Source organism: Mytilus californianus, unplaced genomic scaffold (assembly GCF_021869535.1).
Source record: "Mytilus californianus isolate M0D057914Y unplaced genomic scaffold, xbMytCali1.0.p SCAF_1, whole genome shotgun sequence".
In the NCBI taxonomy this organism is placed as follows: domain Eukaryota; kingdom Metazoa; phylum Mollusca; class Bivalvia; order Mytilida; family Mytilidae; genus Mytilus; species Mytilus californianus.
The window spans coordinates 54,020,884-54,043,657 of NW_026262581.1; the positions used below are offsets into that span (position 1 = coordinate 54,020,884).

At 32.4% G+C, this 22,774-nt stretch overlaps 1 protein-coding gene across 1 annotated transcript; it reads left to right on the top strand.

Annotated features, from left to right (window-relative positions):
• Nucleotides 1-992: 992 nt before the first annotated feature.
• LOC127721507 (A disintegrin and metalloproteinase with thrombospondin motifs adt-1-like) lies at nt 993-21,313 on the top strand. Its single transcript, XM_052228276.1, has 12 exons — nt 993-1,177; nt 6,842-7,174; nt 8,868-9,032; nt 9,710-9,877; nt 10,439-10,609; nt 11,037-11,207; nt 12,872-13,039; nt 14,580-14,750; nt 15,611-15,778; nt 17,451-17,630; nt 19,919-20,107; nt 21,079-21,313. Exons 1-12 carry the CDS (start codon nt 1,000-1,002, stop codon nt 21,270-21,272), a joined length of 2,256 nt encoding a protein of 751 aa, XP_052084236.1. The 5' UTR covers nt 993-999; the 3' UTR covers nt 21,273-21,313.
• Nucleotides 21,314-22,774: the final 1,461 nt, after the last annotated feature.

The window sequence follows — 22,774 nt, forward strand, 5'->3', positions numbered from 1 at the left end:
GGAGACAATTAAAATAATAATCAAAGAGCGACAATAAGCGACATGCCAAAAAACAAATATTTTCAGCATAAAAATACCTCATGATCGTAAAAAATCACGTAGTATGATTGCCAATTAGACAGCTATCCACCAGAGACCAAATGACGCAGATGTAAGCAACTTTAGGAAGAAACTGTTTAATGAAAAGACGAGAAAGACCGTTCAATCTAAAATAAGGAATAGTAGTGGAAAGGCAGAAATGTCGAACATTATTATACTTTTTGAAATGTTAATGGCTGTGATTGAAGATTATCAAATTTTGATTAACACCGCAGGTAGCTTTTCACAATATCTATAATGGCCATCTTTGGCTCTCCCAAAATAATTTGAGGAATGTTTGGAAAGGGTAGAGTATATTAACCTCTGCCATATTTCGCTCAATAAGGATTCTGTGTAATCTAGACATCCAGCACGAAGACGGAAGATCGACATCAACTTCAATAACTATTTACTTCTGAAAAAGAAGCGTTTCGTTTGAAGAAATGAACCTTTAAACAGCGGAAAAAACATCAACGTGTAAAAGCGATGTTCTTTTGCTTTTCTTGTCAAGAGCATGGTGGGATTTTATGTAATGGAATAATGCACCATGTCTCTTGTTATTTTTTAATTTAAATGAAACCTTTTTCCATGCAGTTTCGGTGTTTATAAGCTTTATAAGTCGGAAGCATCAATCTTTAACAATTTATACTGAAAGGATTAAGTAACGGATGTTCAAAGTCCACTATAAAACTAAACGATGAGTTAATTTCCATTTCCTGAATTGGTTTAATGAAGAATCATCGATGGTACCAGACTTTTAATTGCGTACGTCAGACGAGCGTAACGTATACATAGGTGCCACTCGAATTAACACAATTGGAGGCCCTCGTCAATAATTACACAATTCTTAAAAACTTGCGCCAAATTTGGCTTACCCGAAAGTTACATATGTTTTTACTTCAATATAGATCAAACAACTGCATGTGTTCAGAGTGGGAAGAGTGGTCAGAATACACACCATGCTCTGCTCATTGTGGGGGTGGTGTAAAATCAAGGAATCGGGTCAGAAAATGTGACGATGACGATACAGACACAACACATGCCACCATCTGCATTAAAAAGGCTACACAATATCAAGTCTGTAATACTCAAGAATGTGGTAAGTATGATAGGAAAAATATGTTGTCCTTTCATAACATGGGGTTAATTGAGAACAAGCGGTGATAATATGAGTTACTGCTACACGTAACTACATACTTGTAGTACTCAAACTAGTTTGATTTTACCAAAAAAAAAGGACAAATCTGGAATAATGAGTTAGTGTCACAGAATTAAAGACCTTAACATATTAGCAGTGATTTGTAGAAATAGACACCCCATTTGGTTTTGTGTACTGCTTATACAATGCATCTTAGAGGTATACATACACCGATCTTTTTACTTTCTAAGTCTAATAACAATTCATGTATGCAAAATGTGCACTCTAATAATTTTTAATAAAGACTTAACTATAGTTAGTTATCATAATGTGCCAGAAAATAGACGTTTGCTCTACCGCAGTTCAGTTAAACAGACTAAGTCTAGTAAAAATACCACAGAACTCATCTGTTTTTTCTATACCCTTATGTATAATTTTTTTCAAATAAATGTATCTTAACAATGCAAATCATTTAAAATTACTTCTGTCAGTAAATATTATTGACGCCAACCAACCTGTTTCTTAAGTATTGCTAATGAAAGATGGGGAGATCGGTGGAAAAAACAGGTAGGGAGAGAGAGGTGAACGATACCAAAGGGTATTCAAACTTATAAGTCGAAGACAAACTGACAATACCATGGCAAAAAACTGAAAACGATAAAAAGACAAACAAGTCTACAAACCACAACATATAAAACTAAAGACTAAACAACATATAGTACAATTCATATATGATTTATGACAAAAGTCTCAGAGTTCATTCGGTCGTTTTTTTCTCCCCTCAGTTAGACTATATTTTACGTACCTAATTTATTTCTACGTCGACTCGTAATTGTTGCTAAATCTTAGAGGGTCGTAATGGGGGTACCTCCATGACGCATAACGGTAAAAAATCTTGCCAAATGACATTAACGGTAATTTTTGGTGCGTGACGATAAAATGTACATTTTCTTTATGACGATAAAAAAAAATCCATTGATTTTGACGAATGACGTTAAATCCTTTCCAACAATAACGGTAACGGATAATTATTTGAGACCTCTGACGAATCACGATAAGGATATTTTGACAAATCACGATAAAATTTTAACTTATTTGACGCTAACAGTAGCCGAAAATGACCGTTTGACGCCTGACGGTAAAGTCCATTCCTACCCTCATCTTACGCCATTCTGCTGGAATAAGTTATCATACTGATTTGTGAAAATAAAATTTATGTTAGAAACCAGAGGAGGTTCGTCACTTTTAAAAATTTTCATGACAGAAGGAAAAAGTAGCAAAAGTCAATTAAATGTTTTTTCGTAGTTTACCAACGGACAATTATGTATGTTTTTTTTTATTGAATTCTGTTTTCTTCTATTTTACATATGTTCTGTCAAAATTTTGATAAATGGGTTTATTAAACAATTTAGATTTGTATGTACCCGTCATCAACTGATACATAATAGTAAAAAATAAATGTATAATGTTGTCCGTACGTCCGTTCGTTGGCGTAAACATGTTATGCATTACCTCCAGTATAGAAAAAATATATATTGAGCGTGAGCGATTTACTTCAAATTTTACTAAATCATTGGGAATTGTAGTCCGAGGGTCTGTATGCTTTTTGACAGTTTTTACTTTTGTCGTCCCAAAGTTATAGCATTTAAATCTTCGAAAAATGAGAATTTTTGTCGCGCACTAACTCTAGTATATAATTACATTACATGTATGTTTCATTAGAATCCGTAATTTTGATTGGCTGACAACAATCACCAGGCACTTCCATATATTTTTATATAAAATACAACAGCTATGACAACACGTGCTATCCGTGACAATGTTAAAACAATGCATAGACAAATAAACAAAAAGATCGATATAACCCTTAATTTCATGGTTATAACATACAAATGTAATTGTGAGAATTGAATGCTTCTTTTTATAATTTCATAGGGTTGTTAAAGCGTTGATCGTGCGTACATTTTTAAAAGGAGGCGCTTCCGACCTTCATACAAAATGTACTTCGGTCAACGCTTTTACACCACTATAAAATTAAAAAAAAAGAATTCCACTCAAACCGGTACTAGGGACCGTCTTAAACTTGCAGTAAGTGTTTTATTGCTCCATGTTAAAGACCACACGGTGATTGTGAGATGAATAACAGCAATAAAATCGCTGTTCCTTTGCTGTGCATATACTGATTTTGTGTCATGGATGGATACCCTATATCCTTTCTTTTTTATTGTTCAATGAGCAATTAACAATGTACTTAAAACTACACCAAATTATCAAGAATCGACGATTGTCAATTTTGTGTATTTCCAAAGGTATTGGAATTTAATTTACCAAAACTAAAAGTTAATAAAAATAAACAAAACAAACAAAAATAAATAATGAATATACATTACTGTCGCTTATCTAGGCCACACAAGTAAAAATAGATAGAAAGTGTCTTATGACTTGTTGTTACATTATGTAGTACAGTATAGTGTCGCCTATAGTGTTATTTTACAAGGTAAATGTTGCATCTTGTTTCATAATCTTTTTGTTCCTTACATCAACTATTGTACAAGACGTTTGAAAAGGTAAGATGAATGAAATTCTGCGGTAATTAAATATACATTACATCGTTACTTAACATGTTTGCCGCTGGTCCTGTACGAGGTGAGAGCATAAAGATCATTGTAGCAGATGTTGTAAGGCTGTGAGGCTTTCCTGCTTTCATGATAAAATCTCTATATTTGATAACTTCATTAGTAAAGTGTCAATTTAAGTCGAAATAATTACTGGTACTTTAGTTGCAATTGACTTCTATTCAGGGCATACTGCGCACTTGAAATATGATCATAATGTACAAATTTCAGTTTAAACATTCAACATTCAACGTAAACAATATTTATTTGAAAACATAAATTTGCAATATGTTGACCTATAGTCTACCACATCTTCTTATTTTTATAGTAATATAATTCCATGTACTAAATAGGATTCAGAAAAAAACATAGTTGTTTTTACTAATCTGTCTTCTAGAATACAAACACTATTCTTACATGGTCAGAATTATATGTACGTAAATCTAAGCATACGATTCAAAATTCACAACCATCGGAAATACAATATTCGGAATCAAAAGAAATGCAAATGAAACAAGGCTAGGTACATGTACGATGTCATGGTAACGTCTCCTAGTATGTATAATGCAATACCAACCAGGTTGTTCAAAATTCATATACAGCACTGTAGCAAAACTGAAAGCAACAGCTCAAGTATTTCTTGGAAAATGACCCTGTGAAAAAAAATGTGATTCGGAACAAATATGGCTGTCTTTCTTCCTTGCTCGCAAAGTTTGGTTACTTTTTTAAATATTACTTTAAACGGTCGTATATTTGCATATGTGGCCGAGTCTTGTAACTTCGCCGATTTGCAAATCAATTTACTCACATACACTGTACATAATACAAGTATGTACAATACATAATTTTAATTTTATATGTTTGAGTTTAATTAACAGATCATTTTTCATGTTTTGTCACCCCAAAAATGAAATAAAAATACGGGGATAAACATGAACAATTCGAACTTATAATAGAAGTGTGCACAGCACTAGGTATTATTTTTCCCCAACTAAAAACAAATAGTATCTAACAGGAACGATAAACTTGTAACCAACACAGAATGACAAAATAAAAGAAATCGCATTACTTTTAATGTAAACTGGTTGTTATTGATATGTAACTATTATGCGAAGTAAATAAACAGATAGTAAACAAGTATCAAAACAGTAACAACAGATGTTCATTAATGATATGTATCTTTTTAAGCAGAAATGACGTCAACTGCACCGATTAATTAATTTTTACTTTAAAACCTTACAAAATAAAATCGCCTTGTAGATATTTTGATATAATCTGATGCATTTCTTTGTTGGATTCCTCGGGCCTGTCATGATTTACACCTTTACTGTTATAACAGGTCATTTCCTCCTATTCAATAAAGCTTTTGAATTAAATATATAATAAAGAATGAAAAATTGTAAATAAAGATTGTGCATTTTAGACTTTTGTTGAATATTTACATTTTTCTTGTTTTTTTCTATAGCACACGACAGTCTGAAACTAATGAATAGAGCAATTTTTTAAATGCAATTTATTACATTACCACAGATAAATTATATCAATTCTCGGTGAAAAAAAAAACAGTCTTTAGTCTTGTTAAACATGGTAGATTTTAAATTGGGCTTTGAAATAGCTTTTCGCAAATGTGACTGCTTTTTGATCGGAAATTTGTGTCATTATGCAATTTGTTAAAAATACCACAGTATCCGATGAATCAAGTCTTTGTCAACGTATTTTTACTGTATGTTTTAATTTTGTGCTGTTGCAAAACTGTTTTAGGACAGCTACAGGGTTGATCAATTTCATACTCCTCCACATTCCGTATGTATGTTCCAATCCCAAGCCAGGAGTCTATTGGCTGTCGTTGGTTACTGTCTGTTGTTCTATTTATTTTTTACGTTTCATGTAATTAGCTTAATACTATTTCAATTTTGTCACCACGGGCTTCTATAACTTACTGTACGAAATGGAGTTTGCCAATTGATGAAGGTTGTACTCTCTACTCTGTAGTTGTAACATGCTTGTTCTTCAGTGATTAATTGTGTTGTTGGTGGTATTGGCAATTCTATCGAATTAAGGATTATGTACCCTTGTGTTGATTTAATGCTTAACATATGGAAATTTTATAGAAAATCCATAGCCTTTCCCCTTGTACTCTCATATTTGACAATTTGGTGCTTGATAGATAAAAGATTATTGCATGCAGTGCTAGAAATGATTTCCGTAAAAACAAGTTTATAAATTTTGATATTGGTTAAACAAATATAAATATGGACCAATTCAAGTACACCTTCTAGGGTGCACTCGACTTTAGTGACTCAGCACGAGGTTTTTTGGAATTTAAAGGTTGTTTTGGACTTTTTGTAAACAATAAACGCTAGCACATCATAGAAAAACAAGTGAGTAATCTATGTTTAAAATTTTATAATAAAAATCTCTGTATTAAAGTCTGTGGATTTTCTACAAAAATCTTGGTTTTATTTGCCACAAAATCCCCTTTTTCTATTTAATGCAAAATAATAATGCATTGCACGAAGTTTCCCCTTTGTATATGTACAAAATGGCTCTTCTCTAATATTCAGTATCTTTGCTGTTTTGATACTATTGCAGTTTGAAAATTCGTAATTCACATGGCTACAGAAGGGGTCATAAACCTTAACAAAACTTCATTCTGAACCATGTGTCAAAAAAATCATGATAATATTGTATTAATTCCTTTTAATGTTTTGACACATTGCAGTGGTGTAATACCTGAAATGAAGTCACCATACACATGCAAGTTATCATTTTCATTAGTGTAAACTTTTTTTTATCATTTTTGCAAATTAAGCAAAAACTTTTTGAAGGAACTGAGTAAACACCGTTTACCTACTGTCGATAAATATTTAATTTCTAATATTTTTGTGACTCCTTTATAACTTCAATGTGAAATTTGGTACATGCCGTCATCAAAGCATTTCAATGAAAAAAGTTAAGAACAATTGATATTGAATGTGTTGAAATATTGAAACAATATTTAAATTTACAGGATGCGAAAAAATATGTTCTTCTTGGAGTGGTTGGAATGAAGGAAAATGTACACTAATGTGTGGTGGAGGTACACTTACTGCGACCAGAACGAGGCAATGTCAGGGGTCAATTGGTTGTATTGAAAAAGACCAAGCGAGTAAACCATGTAATACACAACCATGTGTTGGATGCTCATGTGATTCATGGTCACAATGGTCTGATTTTGGTCCATGTTCTTCAATTTGTGGTAATGGTGAACAAAGACGGAACAGGACGAGAGAATGTTCACCAAAACTGCAGTGTTTAGGAGCATCAATAGAGTATGCATCATCTCATTGTAATCTTGGTGTCTGTAAGTATGTTTTCCATAACTACATATCGAGAATTGTTGATGTGTAGATGTAATTCAACTGTGAATTGGTTTTGCAAAAAGAACACCAAATAGACGTATAATGATTAAAAGAAATGTGCGATATGCGTAAATGGGACAAACAAGTTCATGACTTCTTAACTCAATTTAATTACTGTTAACAAAAGAAAGTGTATGGTATACGTAAATAAGACAGCCTTCCTCATTCACGTACACACCCTCACAAGCCTCGAGAACAATCTAGAACAAATAAGATTGACGAAAGATAACGGATAAGGGGTACGCACTTTACGATGTAACTTCACCATTGACACATCTAATTTTCCAAAAATTTAAACACTACATGTACAGACGTAATCGGAAAATATGAATTGTAGACTATTTTGTGAGTATAATTCACAGTGTTGTAGATCATAATTGTGTTTGTTTGTTGCTTACTTTGTTTAATGGATCATTTATATCTTTATATACAAATGTTGCTGTTTTTGTCAAATTGCACGGTTTTCTACACATGTATTAACACTGTTAAATAGTGTAAATGAATACATATTTATTAATAATTTCATGAAGTGAAAATTGTTGACCGTGTCAGAATTTCTAAGAAGAATTCTTAATCATTATGTCGATCTGAAGTAGTTCAGTTGGACACGGTTATCTTTCAATTATTTTATTATCAGAAACTGCAAATGTTCAGTGGTAAAGTTTTTCTACTCAGCATTTTAGATGACTATTATAGACATTTACTAGGTGGTTTTTTTTTGTGTGTGAAAATTTCAACTTTTGAATAAATTATAATACATCAATATGCGAGTTGTGCCTTTTGATAAGTAACAAAGTCTATTGAATAATCCCTAAAATAATACTTGTTACATCAACAAAAGGAGATATATGGTATACGCCAATGCGACAGCAAGCTAAAACACAAACAACCAAAATACTTCTATAGGTCATCAGATAGGCTTCAACAATAGGTGTCTATAATATAATTTATTCCATTGTTTTCCATTCGTTTGATGTGTTTGAGCTTTTGATTTTGCCATTTGATAAGGAACTTTCCGTTTTGAATTTTCCTTGTAGTTCGGTATTTTTGTTATTTTACTTTTTATGTTGAGCTCTAAATCAATCGAAGACTAAAAATGATGTGAAATAGATTAAATAGAACCTATGAAAAATCTGCCATCAATACAACATTTTCAAAGTGCTTATCTTGTCTTTCCATACTTTTAGGTCCAAACTCTATGACTAAGGTGATTCAATAATAACACTACAAAAACTGTTAACAAATGTATCTATCGGTTTACGCTTAGTAACTCAGGAATGTTAATAACACTTTATAAATCTGGTGCGTCCGAATCGTTCGTTTTCTCTCACATGGTCATAGTTTGAAAAGCTATTTTCAAAATCTTATAAAATTCTTGTTATTCATTGTTTTTGTAAGAAAAAAGGTATCAATGTTAAAAGTAGGAGAAATGTAGAGAGATTCATCTCCTGCCAAATTTTCAATGGCTTATATCTCAATAACAAGGACACGGACCCCTCATTTTTTCTGTTTTATTTTTTTAGATCTGTTATTTATATACTATTAATTTATATTAACTTTTTAAAAAGTCTGTAATTTTGAAACGAAGTAGCGAATATATTTTTTAGCATTGTTTGTATGTATTTGGTTCCTTAGGTTGTAATGATGCTTGCACACCATGGTCGTCTTGGAGAGGATTGACTTGTTCCGCAACATGCGACTATGGTACCGCAAAACAAAGACGGATGCGGATATGTGCTCTTCCGTCTTGTAATGATACAGAAGACAGCATAGGTGAATGCAAAACACGTACATGTACAGGTATGAATATTTACTTCCCATTTATTATTAATTTTTTTTCTAGTAAGGAGCAACTACTTCAATATTTAGAAGGAGGACAACTACTGTAAATTCAGAAATGTTTACGAGCATTTATTATTGCGATTACTGAACAATGGTCAAAAATGCTCCATTAAATATTACGATTTTAAGAAATGCTGCATACAAATAATGCTACGAGTTTTTATTTTTGCGAAACATATTCCTGAAAAATAAACACATCGCAAAATATTTTGAATTTACAATATAATTCACACATTAAACATCTTTTAGCGATATATTTTAACATTGTCATAAAAGTGGGAGGTTTGGCTAGCCATAAAACCAGGTTCAACCCACCATTTTTTTCTTTAAATGTCCTGTACCAAGTCAGGAATATGGCAGTTGTTATCAAATAGTTCGTTTCCATGTATGTTGGCGTTTGTTTTTGTTGCACTTCAGTGTTCCTGTTGTTCCTTTGTTTTCCACTTATAGTTGATGTGTTTCCCTCGGTTTTAGTTTGTAACCCGGATTTGTTTTCTCTCAATCGATTTATGACTTTTGAACACCGGTATACTACTGTTGCCTTTATTTACGACTTCATTTGAAATTATTTTGATTACATTTTCATCTTAAACAATGAATTAGTATTCTATTCTAAATTTTGTCTTTCATTATAGAAACTTGTGGTTCAACATGTACACAATGGGGAACATGGACATGGTTACCTTGTTCGAAGTCTTGTAATGGTGGAACTAGAATTCGACAACGAACAAGAAAGTGTACATTTCCAGATTGTCTCGAAGAAGATATTTATTCCGCAACATGTAATAATTTCATATGTATTGGTGAGTGAAAAAATTAAACGCCAATGACATAATTTAAATGTTTTTTAAAAAAAATATGAGAATTACAGAAACAATCACTTAACTACTTAACTGTTTCGGTACTTATACATCCTCGGATTTCAAATGTTTGGCTTTGAGCGTTCTTGATGAAGGTAAATCCAGAAAAGCGCTTCAGACGCATAAAATTATTAAACGTGTTGTTTTCAATTTTTTAACTATGATTTGTTTTCAGTTTACTAAGAGAAAATGGTAACTTGTTTTGGCACTGGTAAGGTTTTTCCTCCTCACCAAAAACCAATTGTTTTATTTTCCTATTTTTTTGTTTGTTTTGTTTGAAGACAAAAAAATCGTCATTAAGAACACCATTTGTTTCAAATTGTTATGCTCGAATTCATTTGAAACTTTTTGAACAACAAACAGGTCGTAAATACATGTACAATTGTAAAATTCTTCCAGTCAGTTTATTATTCTGGTTTTTGTGACCTGAATAGCTTCAAGCAATTAATCTACATTTTGCTATAGTATCTGATCATAGTCATATACTTGAAAATTGTATTGTAGAATGTAACGATACTATTGCGTGTTCTGTTTGGAGTAACTGGTTAGACGGCGACTGTTCGGAGTCATGTGATGTTGGCAAACAAATTCGAACAAGAAATAGGACATGTAACATACCAGAATGCAAGGCGGAAGATTCATATGAGGAAATCTGTAAACGTAAAACATGTGAAGGTATATTAGAGCTGTATTTGCTACATGTATATGAAAAAATTCGCAATCATAAACTAAAGAGCACGACAATAAGATCACCGTAAAGCCTTTGACTGTAACTTTAATAAATGTTAATAAAAAAAACCTATAAATAAAAGTACAAGAATTCAAAGGAATTAATGGCTTGCTGTTTAAATTATGTATTTAACTTTGAACCATTTTTTTTCATCAGAAAGAGGAATAATACTAGACTTGTAACAAACACATTAATTTTGTTGGGGAATAGGTTTGATTGATTGATGAATGCTTTACGCCGCATCAGCACACAAAGGATATATCGCGGGGAATAGATTTGAATAATTCAATATAATATATGATGTACCATAATCAAATTTGTGTATATGTGAGGTCAAATTTAATAAGATTTGAAAATTTCATATATTTATAGAAACATGCGACTCAACATGCAGTGCATGGTCAGACTGGTATCATGGCCGATGTAGCCAAACTTGTGACGAGGGATCATTAATACAACATAGAAATAGGACATGCATCTATGATGATTGTCAAAGCATGGAGAAAAAATCTTTGCCATGTTTAAACCAAAAGCCTTGTCCTGGTATGTTAAAACAACAGACATTCTAATAACAATGGGGATATAGAAGTCTCGTGTAATTAAAGAGTATGGACTAAATGCATATTATTTGTTATAAAGATATACATGTAAATAAGATGAAGAAGGAAAATAACAAATAAGCCTAAGTAAAATAAAACGTACAAAGGTCTAGCATAAAAGGGAAGTGTAGCAAAATAATTAAATGAATAGCTGTAAACCGACTGTTAAACTCAAAATTTTGTATCTACTTTCGAGGGATTATACAACCATAAACAGTTTTATTTTACCTCCTATACATTTCTAGGAATATGATTGGTTAAAAGCGACCGCATGGAGACCGTGTATATTTCATATTAGGTTAGTAGGGAGGCGGGGCTTATTTCAATACACAGTTAGTAGTGGAGTTATGACTTTGGCACTATTTGCTTATTTGAATGTATTGAAAGTGATGTTTAATATTGTTATATCAAGGTTGTTGATATTAAATTGTTATTGTTGACATTAATTTTGATTTGTGCAGACCAATGGAAGAAGGTTCTTAAAATTGAACACTTGAACACTTAAATATAAACATAAGAGGATGTGGTATGATTGCAAATGAGACAACTCTAGTCTAAATTCAACAAATAAAGATAGTCGGTAAGATAAATTCGTTACATAGTGTGCTAGTGACCTAATACGATATATACGGGGTCAGTAAATTCCATATGGGATTCGAGCTTCACTCTCACTCCATATGGAATTTACTGACCCCGTATATATCGTATTCGCTCTCACCCCATATGGAATTTACTGACCCCGTATATATCGTATTAGGTCACTAACACACTATGTAACTAATAATATTCCCGATTGTACACGGGGATTTTCCTCAATAAATGGTGTTGTTGAACATGTGTATACGGTTCAAACTTTCTGAAATGAACTTTTATACAGAGCAAGGTGTCCATAGTTTGATCCGAGTTCTTAGTATATTAATTTAGTTCGGATTTAATTTTTGTCTTTTATTTCTTCCAAAGTTTTATCGTATATCCAAAGTTCATGATACTTTTTCAGTTATTCTCAAGACAAAGGAGTAAATTATATTTTTCTTTCTTGTTTTCTTTCTTACTTTTTATTGTTTTGTTTTTTGCTTTTTATTATTTTCATATGCTTTATTTGATTGTCTGATTTGTTGTTGGTCTGTTCATAAAGCTATTTGACGGGCAATGAATGATCTTACTTAATTTGTAGAAAACTTTACATATTTAATTGGGTTAATCAGTATCTCTTCGACTTGTGAGTTTTGAATTACTAATTTACCAGAATATTAAAACGTTACTAACGTTAACTTACAAAAGCATTAAATATATGCGAGATACATCAGATACTAAAATAAAGTATGGATTATTTGTTTTTGTCTCCAATAAGCAATTATTAAAGAGTAATTCTTAGTATTCTCGACCTTGTTGTTACATGAAAACTATTTAAAGCATAAAAGAAAGAGAATGATCGATTATGTTGAAATTAAAAAATAAAAAAATCGCAGTTCAAAATAGAAACGTCTAGACTTAAATTGACGTATTATGAAATTTATGCCGATATATATTTTGACTTAAGTTGTTGATTTACAGCTTGCACAACCTTATTCATTCATCTATACTTAAATTAATGATTTTCATTTTCAGCAACTTGCAACAAGTATTGCTCTCTCTGGACTGGCTGGAGGAGTTTCGACTGTTCTGTCATGTGTGGTGGTGGAACTTTAATCTGGACGAGAGTTAGACAATGTGATCATCCTGAATGTCAACCCACAGAAACTACAACCTCTCTTTGCAATACACAAAGTTGTGACGGTAAAATTTACATTTTGAAGTTCCTTTAATTATAAATTGAATCTCGACTCCACTTTTTGGAGGGGTTCATATTGCTCAAACTTCAAATTTTTGTTTTGTGTTTTAAGCCCCATTTTCGGTAGTAATGACGGATAATATTTGTTCGGTCTGTGCCGTCCATCCGTTCGTTCGTCCGGTATTTGGTAAAAGTTTTTTGGTTAAGGTAGTTTACCATGAAATTGTGGTCACAAAAACTAATTCACATATTAATCATTATGTAAACTTTTAAAATCATGTGCCAAAAATGACTCCGATTTCATGTTACTCTAACTATGCAAATATAATGCAAGTGGGGCATGTAGACTTTTGTCTCAAATTTCACTGATGCTTGCCTGTTTGTCTTATTCATTCAGTCCTTGTGTTGTTTCTTTTCTTCGGCTTGATGTGCTTGATTGTCAGTTTTTATGGACTTTCCCCTTTTTGAATTTACCTTGGAGTTCGGTATTTTTGTTTTATTTTTTGTATCTTCTCTCTCTTTATGTAACCTCAGACTTCTGTGTTAACGATTGTTATTTTTTTTGTAACGTATGTTAGGCATATAATGGACAAATAAATACAAGGCAAAACTGAAAGTCTTCAATTTAAGCGGTTTTTCATTAGTACTTAGGTACTTACAAAAGCAAAACAACTATTCAATAACAGTTTATTGTCAGATTAACATACATATTAATTTAAAAACCTAAACAAACTTTTTGGCATGAAGAGCAGAATCTGGAGTATGATAAAACTACACAAATTCGTAGATATATTTTTACTTGCTAGAGGCCCTTTGATATAAATATTACCAACATCTTCATTTTGAATAGAACTAAATTTGTATATCCTAATCAATTGTTGATTTCATCTGTTTTTGTTTCAATGCATTTCCCAGTTAATTGCTTCTTAATCATACGAAGTTAAAACATGTTATGTATGCCTTAACAGTAAACCTTATTAATTAATTTAAATTACCAATAAGGAATATCATTTTATATGAATAAAGCCAGAGAATTTGGACACATGTCTATTAGATAGCAACCGAACAACACAAGTAACCAAAGACAATCGAAGTTCAAACAACACAAGTAACCAAAGACAATCGAAGTTCTAACGACACAAGCAACCAAAGAAAATTGAAGGTCAAACGACACAAGTACATTTGTAACCAAAGACAATCGAAGGTCAAACGACATAAGTAACTAAAGACAATCGAAGTTCAAACGACAAAAGCAACCAAAGACAATTGAAGGTCAAACGACACAAGTAACCAAAGACAATTGAAGGTCAACATGCTGTCTTTAACAACAGACAGATGTCTTTATGATATATGTCATGCATTTAAACATTGTGAATAATTTAAATAGAGACTATCAAAGATCTGCCAACAAAACGAAATTCTTTAAATAACAAACAATAAGATGTAAAATTATCCAAATGAAAACACATTAGAGATAACCTGATTAACACAACTACCAACGAGGTTACTTTTTTGCATATTTGTAATAGTTTTACTCAATTACAGAAAAATGTGATTTGATATGTTCGAAATGGTCAACATGGTCATTAATGGGCGAATGTTCAGCTTCCTGTGGCGTTGGGACTCAAGCTAAAACAAGGAGGAGACTTTGTTCCCAGGATGATTGTGAAGTAGTCGGTCAGCAGTTGGATAGTTGTACGTTAAGTTCCTGTCCAGGTAAGTAAAATTTTGAAACATAAATATTATACATGTGTATTTTCTGATATAAACTTTCATACTCTGCATAATCCCGCGATGGCTATAGCAGATAATTGTTTATTGAGTTCACTCCAAAATATTTATGTCAGATTCGAAGATTTCCAACGGATGTAATCATGTAAGAAGAGAGCAGTGATCTAATATATTTTAACTGTTGACAGTATTTCTGACTGGTGATTATTTATGACAATCTTTTTAAAAAGGTACATGCAGTGAAATACTGAACTGAATTTTACTAGCCTGTTGCACGGCAAAATGTCTGCTTATCCAAAATACTCGCATTTTCTAGCTGTTTTCCGGCCGACTCACCTTGCAGAACCTGTCTTTTGTATTAATAAACTTCATTTGTTCTCGTTCAGAATATGAATGAAATATTTGTCACTGGATGTCAAGAAAGCGACAGTCAATCAATCATTGTTCTGCTGAAAATGTAAATTAAATATGAAAAGGGGAATGTTGAGTACTCAAATAACTAGTTTAATTCTGTAAATGTATGTACTTGTAGATTGACTGTGCATATAATGGTAAATACACTTGAAACTCTATGGTTTTGCGACTCAAGTAATTAACTGCCTTATCGGAATATTAGGATTTCAAATTTCTTCAATGTCTTCAATATTTATTTGACCTTTCAACTATCTTGATTTGAGTGCCACGTATGAGATTTATGAAGATACAACTCGTCTGGAGTACAAAATCATAAGCTTGGTATCTTTGATGTGTTTTTAAAGTGTATTAAAGATGCATTCTCTTTGCCGTATACTTAACTTCGCTTTTTCTTGAGTAACAAACTATTTTATATTGTCTTGCACTTTAAGATCTGTGTACAGATGAATGTTCAGCATGGTCAAAATGGGGGGATGGAAGCTGTTCAGTTACATGTGGTAATGGTACCAAACTCACGACAAGTAATAGGACATGTAATCTTTCTATTTGTACAAATGAAGAAACGAAAGCTGAAAATTGTACAGAACTACAATGTTCAGGTAAACAAGGATTTAAAATAAACACCTGTACATTTAAGTTAAAGATACTGTATGATAAACCATATTATATACATGTATTATTACCGTTTTATATACAATACACTAACTGCATTTGTTTAGAAGTTATATAAAATTAAGTCGACTCGGGCACGATTGAAAAGCTAAAGTGAATGCGATAGTTGATAAAATAGTAGGATGATTTAAAGGAGGCAATAAACTAGCATCAGTTGAAGAAAGACTGTCTTCACCATGATCATAATATAAATAAAGACAATAAGACAAACAATTCATGTCCTCCGGAAGTGTCTAAAATACAACTAGTCACACCCACCGAGTTAATCCTGTTAAACATGTTGGCGGTTATATCGGATGTGAATAACGCATTTAACATAAGCATGTGGTACATTTTTGTGAAAGTTCGGTCGTGAAACCCTAGGACTTAACAAAATTTATAAACCATCCGTTCTTGTAAATTCTAAAACCAGTATGTGACCGAATGCGATAGTACAGAAATAATAAAGATTGTCTCTACATATGAATGAAATAATAGTTATCAAAGGTACCAGGCTTATAATTTAATACGACAGACGCGCGTTTCGTCTACATAAGACTCATCAGTGACGCTCAGATCAAAATAGTTATAAAGCCAAAGAGGTACAAAGTTGAAGATCATTGAGGACCCAAAATTCCGAAAAGTTATGCCAAATACGGCTAAGGTAATCTATGCCTGGGATAAGAAACTCCTTAGTTATTCGAAACATTCATAATTTTGTAAACAGGAAATTTATAAAAATGACCATATAATTGATATTCATTGCCAACACCGAAGTGCTGACTACTGGACTGGTGATACCCTCGGAAACGAAACGTCCACCAGCAGTGGCATCGACCCAGTGGTGTAAATAGTTATCAAAGGTATCAGGCTTATAATTTAATACGCCAGACGCGCGTTTCGTCTACTTAAGACTCATTAGTGACTCTCAGATCAAAATAGTTATAAAACCAAAGAAGTACAAAGTTGAAGAGCATTGAGGACCCAAAATTCCAAAAAGTTATGCCAAATACGGCTAAGGTAATCTATGCCTGGGATAAGAAACTTCTTAGTAATTCGAAAAATAAATTTTGTAAACAGGAAATTTATAAAAATGACCATATAATTGATATTCATGCAAACACCGAAGTGCTGACTACTGGGCTGGTGATACCCTCGGGGACGAAACGTCCACCAGCAGTGGCATCGACCCTGTGGTGTAAATAGCAGATACGTTGAAAAATAAAATGAAACTAAAGGAAAAAGCTACACAAAAAACTTAAGGAAAGGTAACACGAACCCATTAAAAAAATAAAGGTTGAACTTTATTAAGCAGTTGCTGTTTCACTAGAGGTAGGCGTCGTGTTGCTCATGTCAAACAAATATGGTGATACGTTGCATTGAATATTGACGATAAAAAGAGGACACAATTGTAGCTACGAAAAATTGGACATATCCCTGGTCATCTGTGAAACAGATAGACCATAACGACCAACCAAATTATGATAGCTCCATTTAAACATCGATCCTAAATGGGATGTAAGTCAAAAACCCTGAAGCAGCAAGCTAATTTCTGATACATTTAGAAACTTCAAACAGTAAACATTTAATTTGTAACCTCTATATTATTATTTTTAATAGAACAAATTGATTGTGATGTAATTTGCGGTAACTGGAGTGATTGGCTGGAAAGTTCATGTTCAACTTCATGTGATTCTGGAACTGTTATAAAAAATAGAACCAGAATATGCAACGCCGATAAGGATGTGTGTCCTGGTTATGAAACCATATCGAAACAATGCCGCAACACAACATGTCCAGGTACTGTTGTTTTTGTGAATCGAATTGATACTTTTTATGTAAATAAATGCGTGTATTTTAGTTAGAGCAAAATTTATTGGATGAATTCCATGCATCTTTTTTTATATTCCTCCATATAAACAATACGATTTCTCTCGTCGGTTGTTTAAAGTGTCACTTTGACCAATAGCTCATGAAATTATATGTGTTATGCATTTAATGTTTTCATTTTTTGGGGGATTTTTTTCTTCAAAATATTCATGTATCGGTAAATGATCTTTAAGTAACAAAATATGACTTGCAAAGTTTTAAAATAAGTGTCCTTTCCTAGATTTAGAGAATTCAGTTTTACACCAGAAACTACACAAAAATTTACGAAAAAAAGGGATGATTTTTCTTTCCCTATTGTTAATTTTCCTTTTTTGGACGGTGATGTTCCTTTGGCACCATCTTACGGTATTTATATATCCCAACTCGTTCGTTATGCCCGGGTCTGTAGTGACGTTTTGAATTTCAATGAGCGTAATCTATGTATTACTGGTAAATTATTAAGTCAGGGATTTCGTTACCACAATTTACTTAAAACCATAGATACAATGATTTGGTTTGCAAATTTTGGCTGTACCTGTAAAAGACTTATTTCAGACGGAATAGCACATCCTAAATTTTACGGTGATGTTGTCTACCGTGCCCGGAAATTTATAAACGATCCGGGTAAACTTATCAATCCTTTAAATAAACTTATTCTAAAAGCTTACCAATTCAACACTGTAATTAGATCTTTGAATATTGTATTTTTTGGTACAAATATTGATTTTTTTAATCAGTAAATCAAAATCATACTAAATAGTATTGTTATACACGTATTCACTTTAACAGTTCTACAATCTGTCGATACCTTTATTTTGGCATTGCACAAGGTCATGTTTTTTTCTGACTGTTAATGACGTCTTTACACTAAATCCATTGGATGTTGGATGTGTACTAATTGATATTTTAGTCTTAGATACATAATTTTTTTTATTAGTTGTTATTGGCTTTGAACTAGTTGTCAGTAACTGAGAGTACTCTCAGACCTGTACTTAGTGTTCGTTTTGTTGTTGTTAGGGGATGAGGGATGGATAAATACCCTGTCATGTCTGGTCTGTGTTTTTGTTTGTTGTTTTTCTGCTTTGAATCTATCTGATGAGTTAGGAATTTTCAACTAATTTTTATAGTTGTTCTTATGTTGTGCTGTTACACCACTGTCCCATGTTAGGGGTGGGTTGAGCGCTCACAAACATGTTTAACTCAGCCACATTCTTTATGTGCCTGTCCCAAGTCAGGAGCATGTAGTTCAGTGGTTGTCGTTGGTTGATGTTTGTCATATTTGTTTTTCGTAAATAGTTTTGTTATAAATTAGGCCGTTAGTTTTCTCAATTGAATTGTTTCATATTTTTCATGTCGGGGCCTTTTATAGCCAACAATACGGTATGGGTTTTTCTCATTGATGAAGGTCGTACGGTTGCTTATAATTGCTTATATCCACTTTATTTGAACTTTGATTGATATGCAATCATACCACATCACCTTATTTTTATATAGTAATTTACATGAATAAAGGTCGGATCATGATTCCAGTTAAAAGATGATACAATAACAAAATGCCTTCGTCGAGAAATCATTCATTTTATGTTAATTTTGTATTAAAAGTTTTTAATTGAAGGTTTTAGCAAACTCTGACATCGAAATGACTTTTACATTGAGGTATATTGTTGTCTTGTTCATTGATGCTTAAGATATAACTATCTTTATCTTTAAAATAGGGGGCCCGTTTGGTGCGTTCTTAAATCCGATTAGGATTATAGTAAATTTCCGTCAAAAAACTTTACACTGAAATTGATAAATTATAAGAGTAATTCACCTTGTCCGTCCATTCATCAAACACATCCCCCCACCCCATTTTCTCAGGTACATACTAAACAGAATGACTAAATATTTGGTCAGCAGCTTGACAGTGATGAATTGTATTATGTGAGTATGCTTTGGATTTGTCAGACACCTACTTATTGTTTGCCGATACTTAAAATGTTTCAATATATTGAACGAATTTAAAACTTTCGTCACACTTTCCTCCAACGAAACAGAAACAGAATAATTTCATATTTAGTCAATAGCTTGTCGGATCTTAAGACACCTACTTCCAGTTTTATGATACTTTAAATTACGGGTTGGTATTCATAATACTACGCTTAGCACGACAACGCATGTAATCTTGTTTGGTTAATTTTTAAACCTTCAGTCCAATCGATTTATCTTTCTTTGTGCAGAAACTTGTGATATTATTTGTACTTCATGGTCCGACTGGTACGATGAAGAATGTTCAGCTTCATGTGACATTGGCACAACACATAGAGTTAAAACAAGAAGATGTTCAGAGAATGATTGCAAGATATCAAGTGTTATTATGGTCCCGTGTCAGAAAATGTCTTGCAGTGATATCATTCAGGATGATCAAGGTAATTGATGATGAGAATATTTAAGATATGCCGAATTGAGCACAAAAGTTTAATTTTAAAATCAAATCATCTGAAAGTAATACTTTCTAATCAACACTTATATATTTTTACTTTACCTTAGAAGGGAGATAATTCTATAAATCCAGTTATATACCCCTTGAATTCGAAAATCAAAAGATATTATAATATATCAAATGACAACCTTCAGATGTTCACAGTGCAATTTGGTCTGTCAGATATCTGAAACTTGTGGGTTTTTTTAAATTTTAAGAATTTGTTTATCATATTTGCGTCAGCCTTTTGCATCTAGCATTTAATGCCAACACAAAAAAATACAGAAGTGCAATACAATATGAAAACAGAAAAGACAACAAAAATTTGCAAACTGGAGTAAGTGAGAAGTTGATCGGATGGTCGGAATCTTTGTGTTTTTCTGATAAATAGTTGTACAGAATCCAATATTTCAACATCTTGCTCGGATATAAAGTCTCCGTCACAGCTCGATCGATATGACATATCTTTCTATTGATAATAAAACAATGTCTCTTGCTTTATTTTGGAAGGGACACTCGACAACATAATACATACAATCTTGAACGGGATAGTCACAGCTGCAAGCGGGATTAGCATTGGTGATCCGCATTTAAAGAACTGCACATATCTCTAAATCGTGTATGAATAATGTTTTAATTTTCTATTACCACAACTGAAGTAGGAGGGTGGCTGTTAAACTTAGGCTGAGCATAACTTTCATCTCTTTGCTTGTCGGGATCTATATTTCGAGAAATCTGTATGTCGGGGTTTTGGCGTTTCCATTCTACACGAGTACATAGAAGAAGGCGAAAATGAATTATATGACAGTTCCATTTTAAATTGGTATAAAAAAGTGCTCACTAAAGGTAACAAGTATAAAAGTGTATGCAAAATGTATTTCATATAAAGAAAATTTAATGCATTACTTATACTTGTAGAACATCAACTTGTAACCAGCTCTAATCCATGTCAGCAAGGGACCGCCCTTTATATGGTACATCCATCAGACTGTACAAAGTTCATACAGTGTTCCAATGGACAGAACTTTGAAATGCAGTGCCCTCAAACGACAGGATGGAATCCACTTTTAAATGCATGTGATCATAAACGTAATATACCCGGATGTAGTTAATGTATTTTACTTGTTACAATATTTATAAATATATGTTTTATGGTGAGATTTATGTTTGAAAAAAATGAATTCATTTTTGTTGTTGTTTGATTTTTAACATGCTAACGTAAAGTCGGATATGCATGTTCATGATACTTTTAATTATTCATGACATATTTGAATAAAAAAAACCCGGTTATTTAAGATACAACAAACACACTTGTCTACGTGGGTATCCATTGGATATATTACCGGTTGAGAAACCTATAGAGGAGCATTATCTGGTGTTTTAAGCGAATAAAATCTCATTGTAGAATCTAGAAATTGCATTGCCCGAGAATGGAAGAATATTTCTTTTTTTTTTTTTAAATGATATGGTTTGATTTTTTATTTTTCCAACTGAAGTAACCTTTAATAGCAATAAGTGTCCTTTCCTAGATTTAGATATTTCAGTTTTACACCAGAAACTCTACACAAAAATTTATGACAAAAGGGATGATTTTTCTTTCCCTATTGTTAATTTTCCTTTTTTTGACGGTGGTGTTCCTCTGGCACCATCTTACGGTGTTTATATATCCCAACTCGTTCGTTATGTCCGTATCTGTAGTGACGTTTTGGATTTCAATGAGCGTAATCTATGTTTTACTGGTAAATTATTAAGCCAGGGATTTCGTTACCACAATTTACTTAAAACATTTACTAAATTCTTCCATAGATACTAAGATTTGGTTTGCAAATTTTTGGCTGTACCTGTAAAAGACTTATTTCAGACGGAATAGCACATCCTAAATTTTACGGCGATGTTGTTAACCGTGCCCGGAAATTTATATACGATCCGGGTAAACTTATCAATCCTTTAACGACACTTATTCTAAAAGCTTACCAATTCAACACTGTAATTAGATTTCATTGAGCGTAATCTATGTATTACTGGTAAATTATTAAGTCAGGGATTTCGTTACCACACATTACTTAAAATGGTCAACGTAAGATACTGTCTCCTTGGAGCTGCTGGTCATGTTCCTGTCATTTTTGACAGGATCTTTGTTAAAAGTAACACAGTTTGACCAAATGCTCAGCTATAATTTATGTTAGTGCAAACCAAAATGTTGCAAATTGAAGATGACCAGTTTAGGATTATTTGTTTTTAGTATTAATAAACATTTTTTATTTGACTTCCAATACGTTTGGTTTGGATCTGTAATGATATTTCTTTTTGCATAAATTTGGAGTCATTTTTGTCGAAATAAGCTAATATTTTCAGAATTTGCACAAATCTTCTTTTATTGTCTCCTTAGGAGATGGCCTGTTAGTTTGTTTGTGTTTTTATTTTATTTTAGAGTTGCCTCTTGTCGATTTGAAAATAAAGGGACCACAAAAACAAAATAGATAACTACATCAAACTTTAATATCGGGTGTGTTGTATTCATGTTTCAGAAGAAAAAAAAATCAGTGGACTGCGTTCATGAATGAAAAAATGGTATTAAACATGAACATACTGAATTGCTCTGGTAATACTATGC

Bases quoted from the DNA above. Each gene is read 5' to 3' on its own strand.
- LOC127721507 (XM_052228276.1), top strand. From the start codon at position 1,000: ATGTGTTCAGAGTGGGAAGAGTGGTCAGAATACACACCATGCTCTGCT. The intron at 10,610-11,036 runs GTATATTAGAGC...ATATATTTATAG, and splicing joins TAAACGTAAAACATGTGAAG to AAACATGCGACTCAACATGC. The intron at 15,779-17,450 runs GTAAACAAGGAT...TATTTTTAATAG, and splicing joins TACAGAACTACAATGTTCAG to AACAAATTGATTGTGATGTA.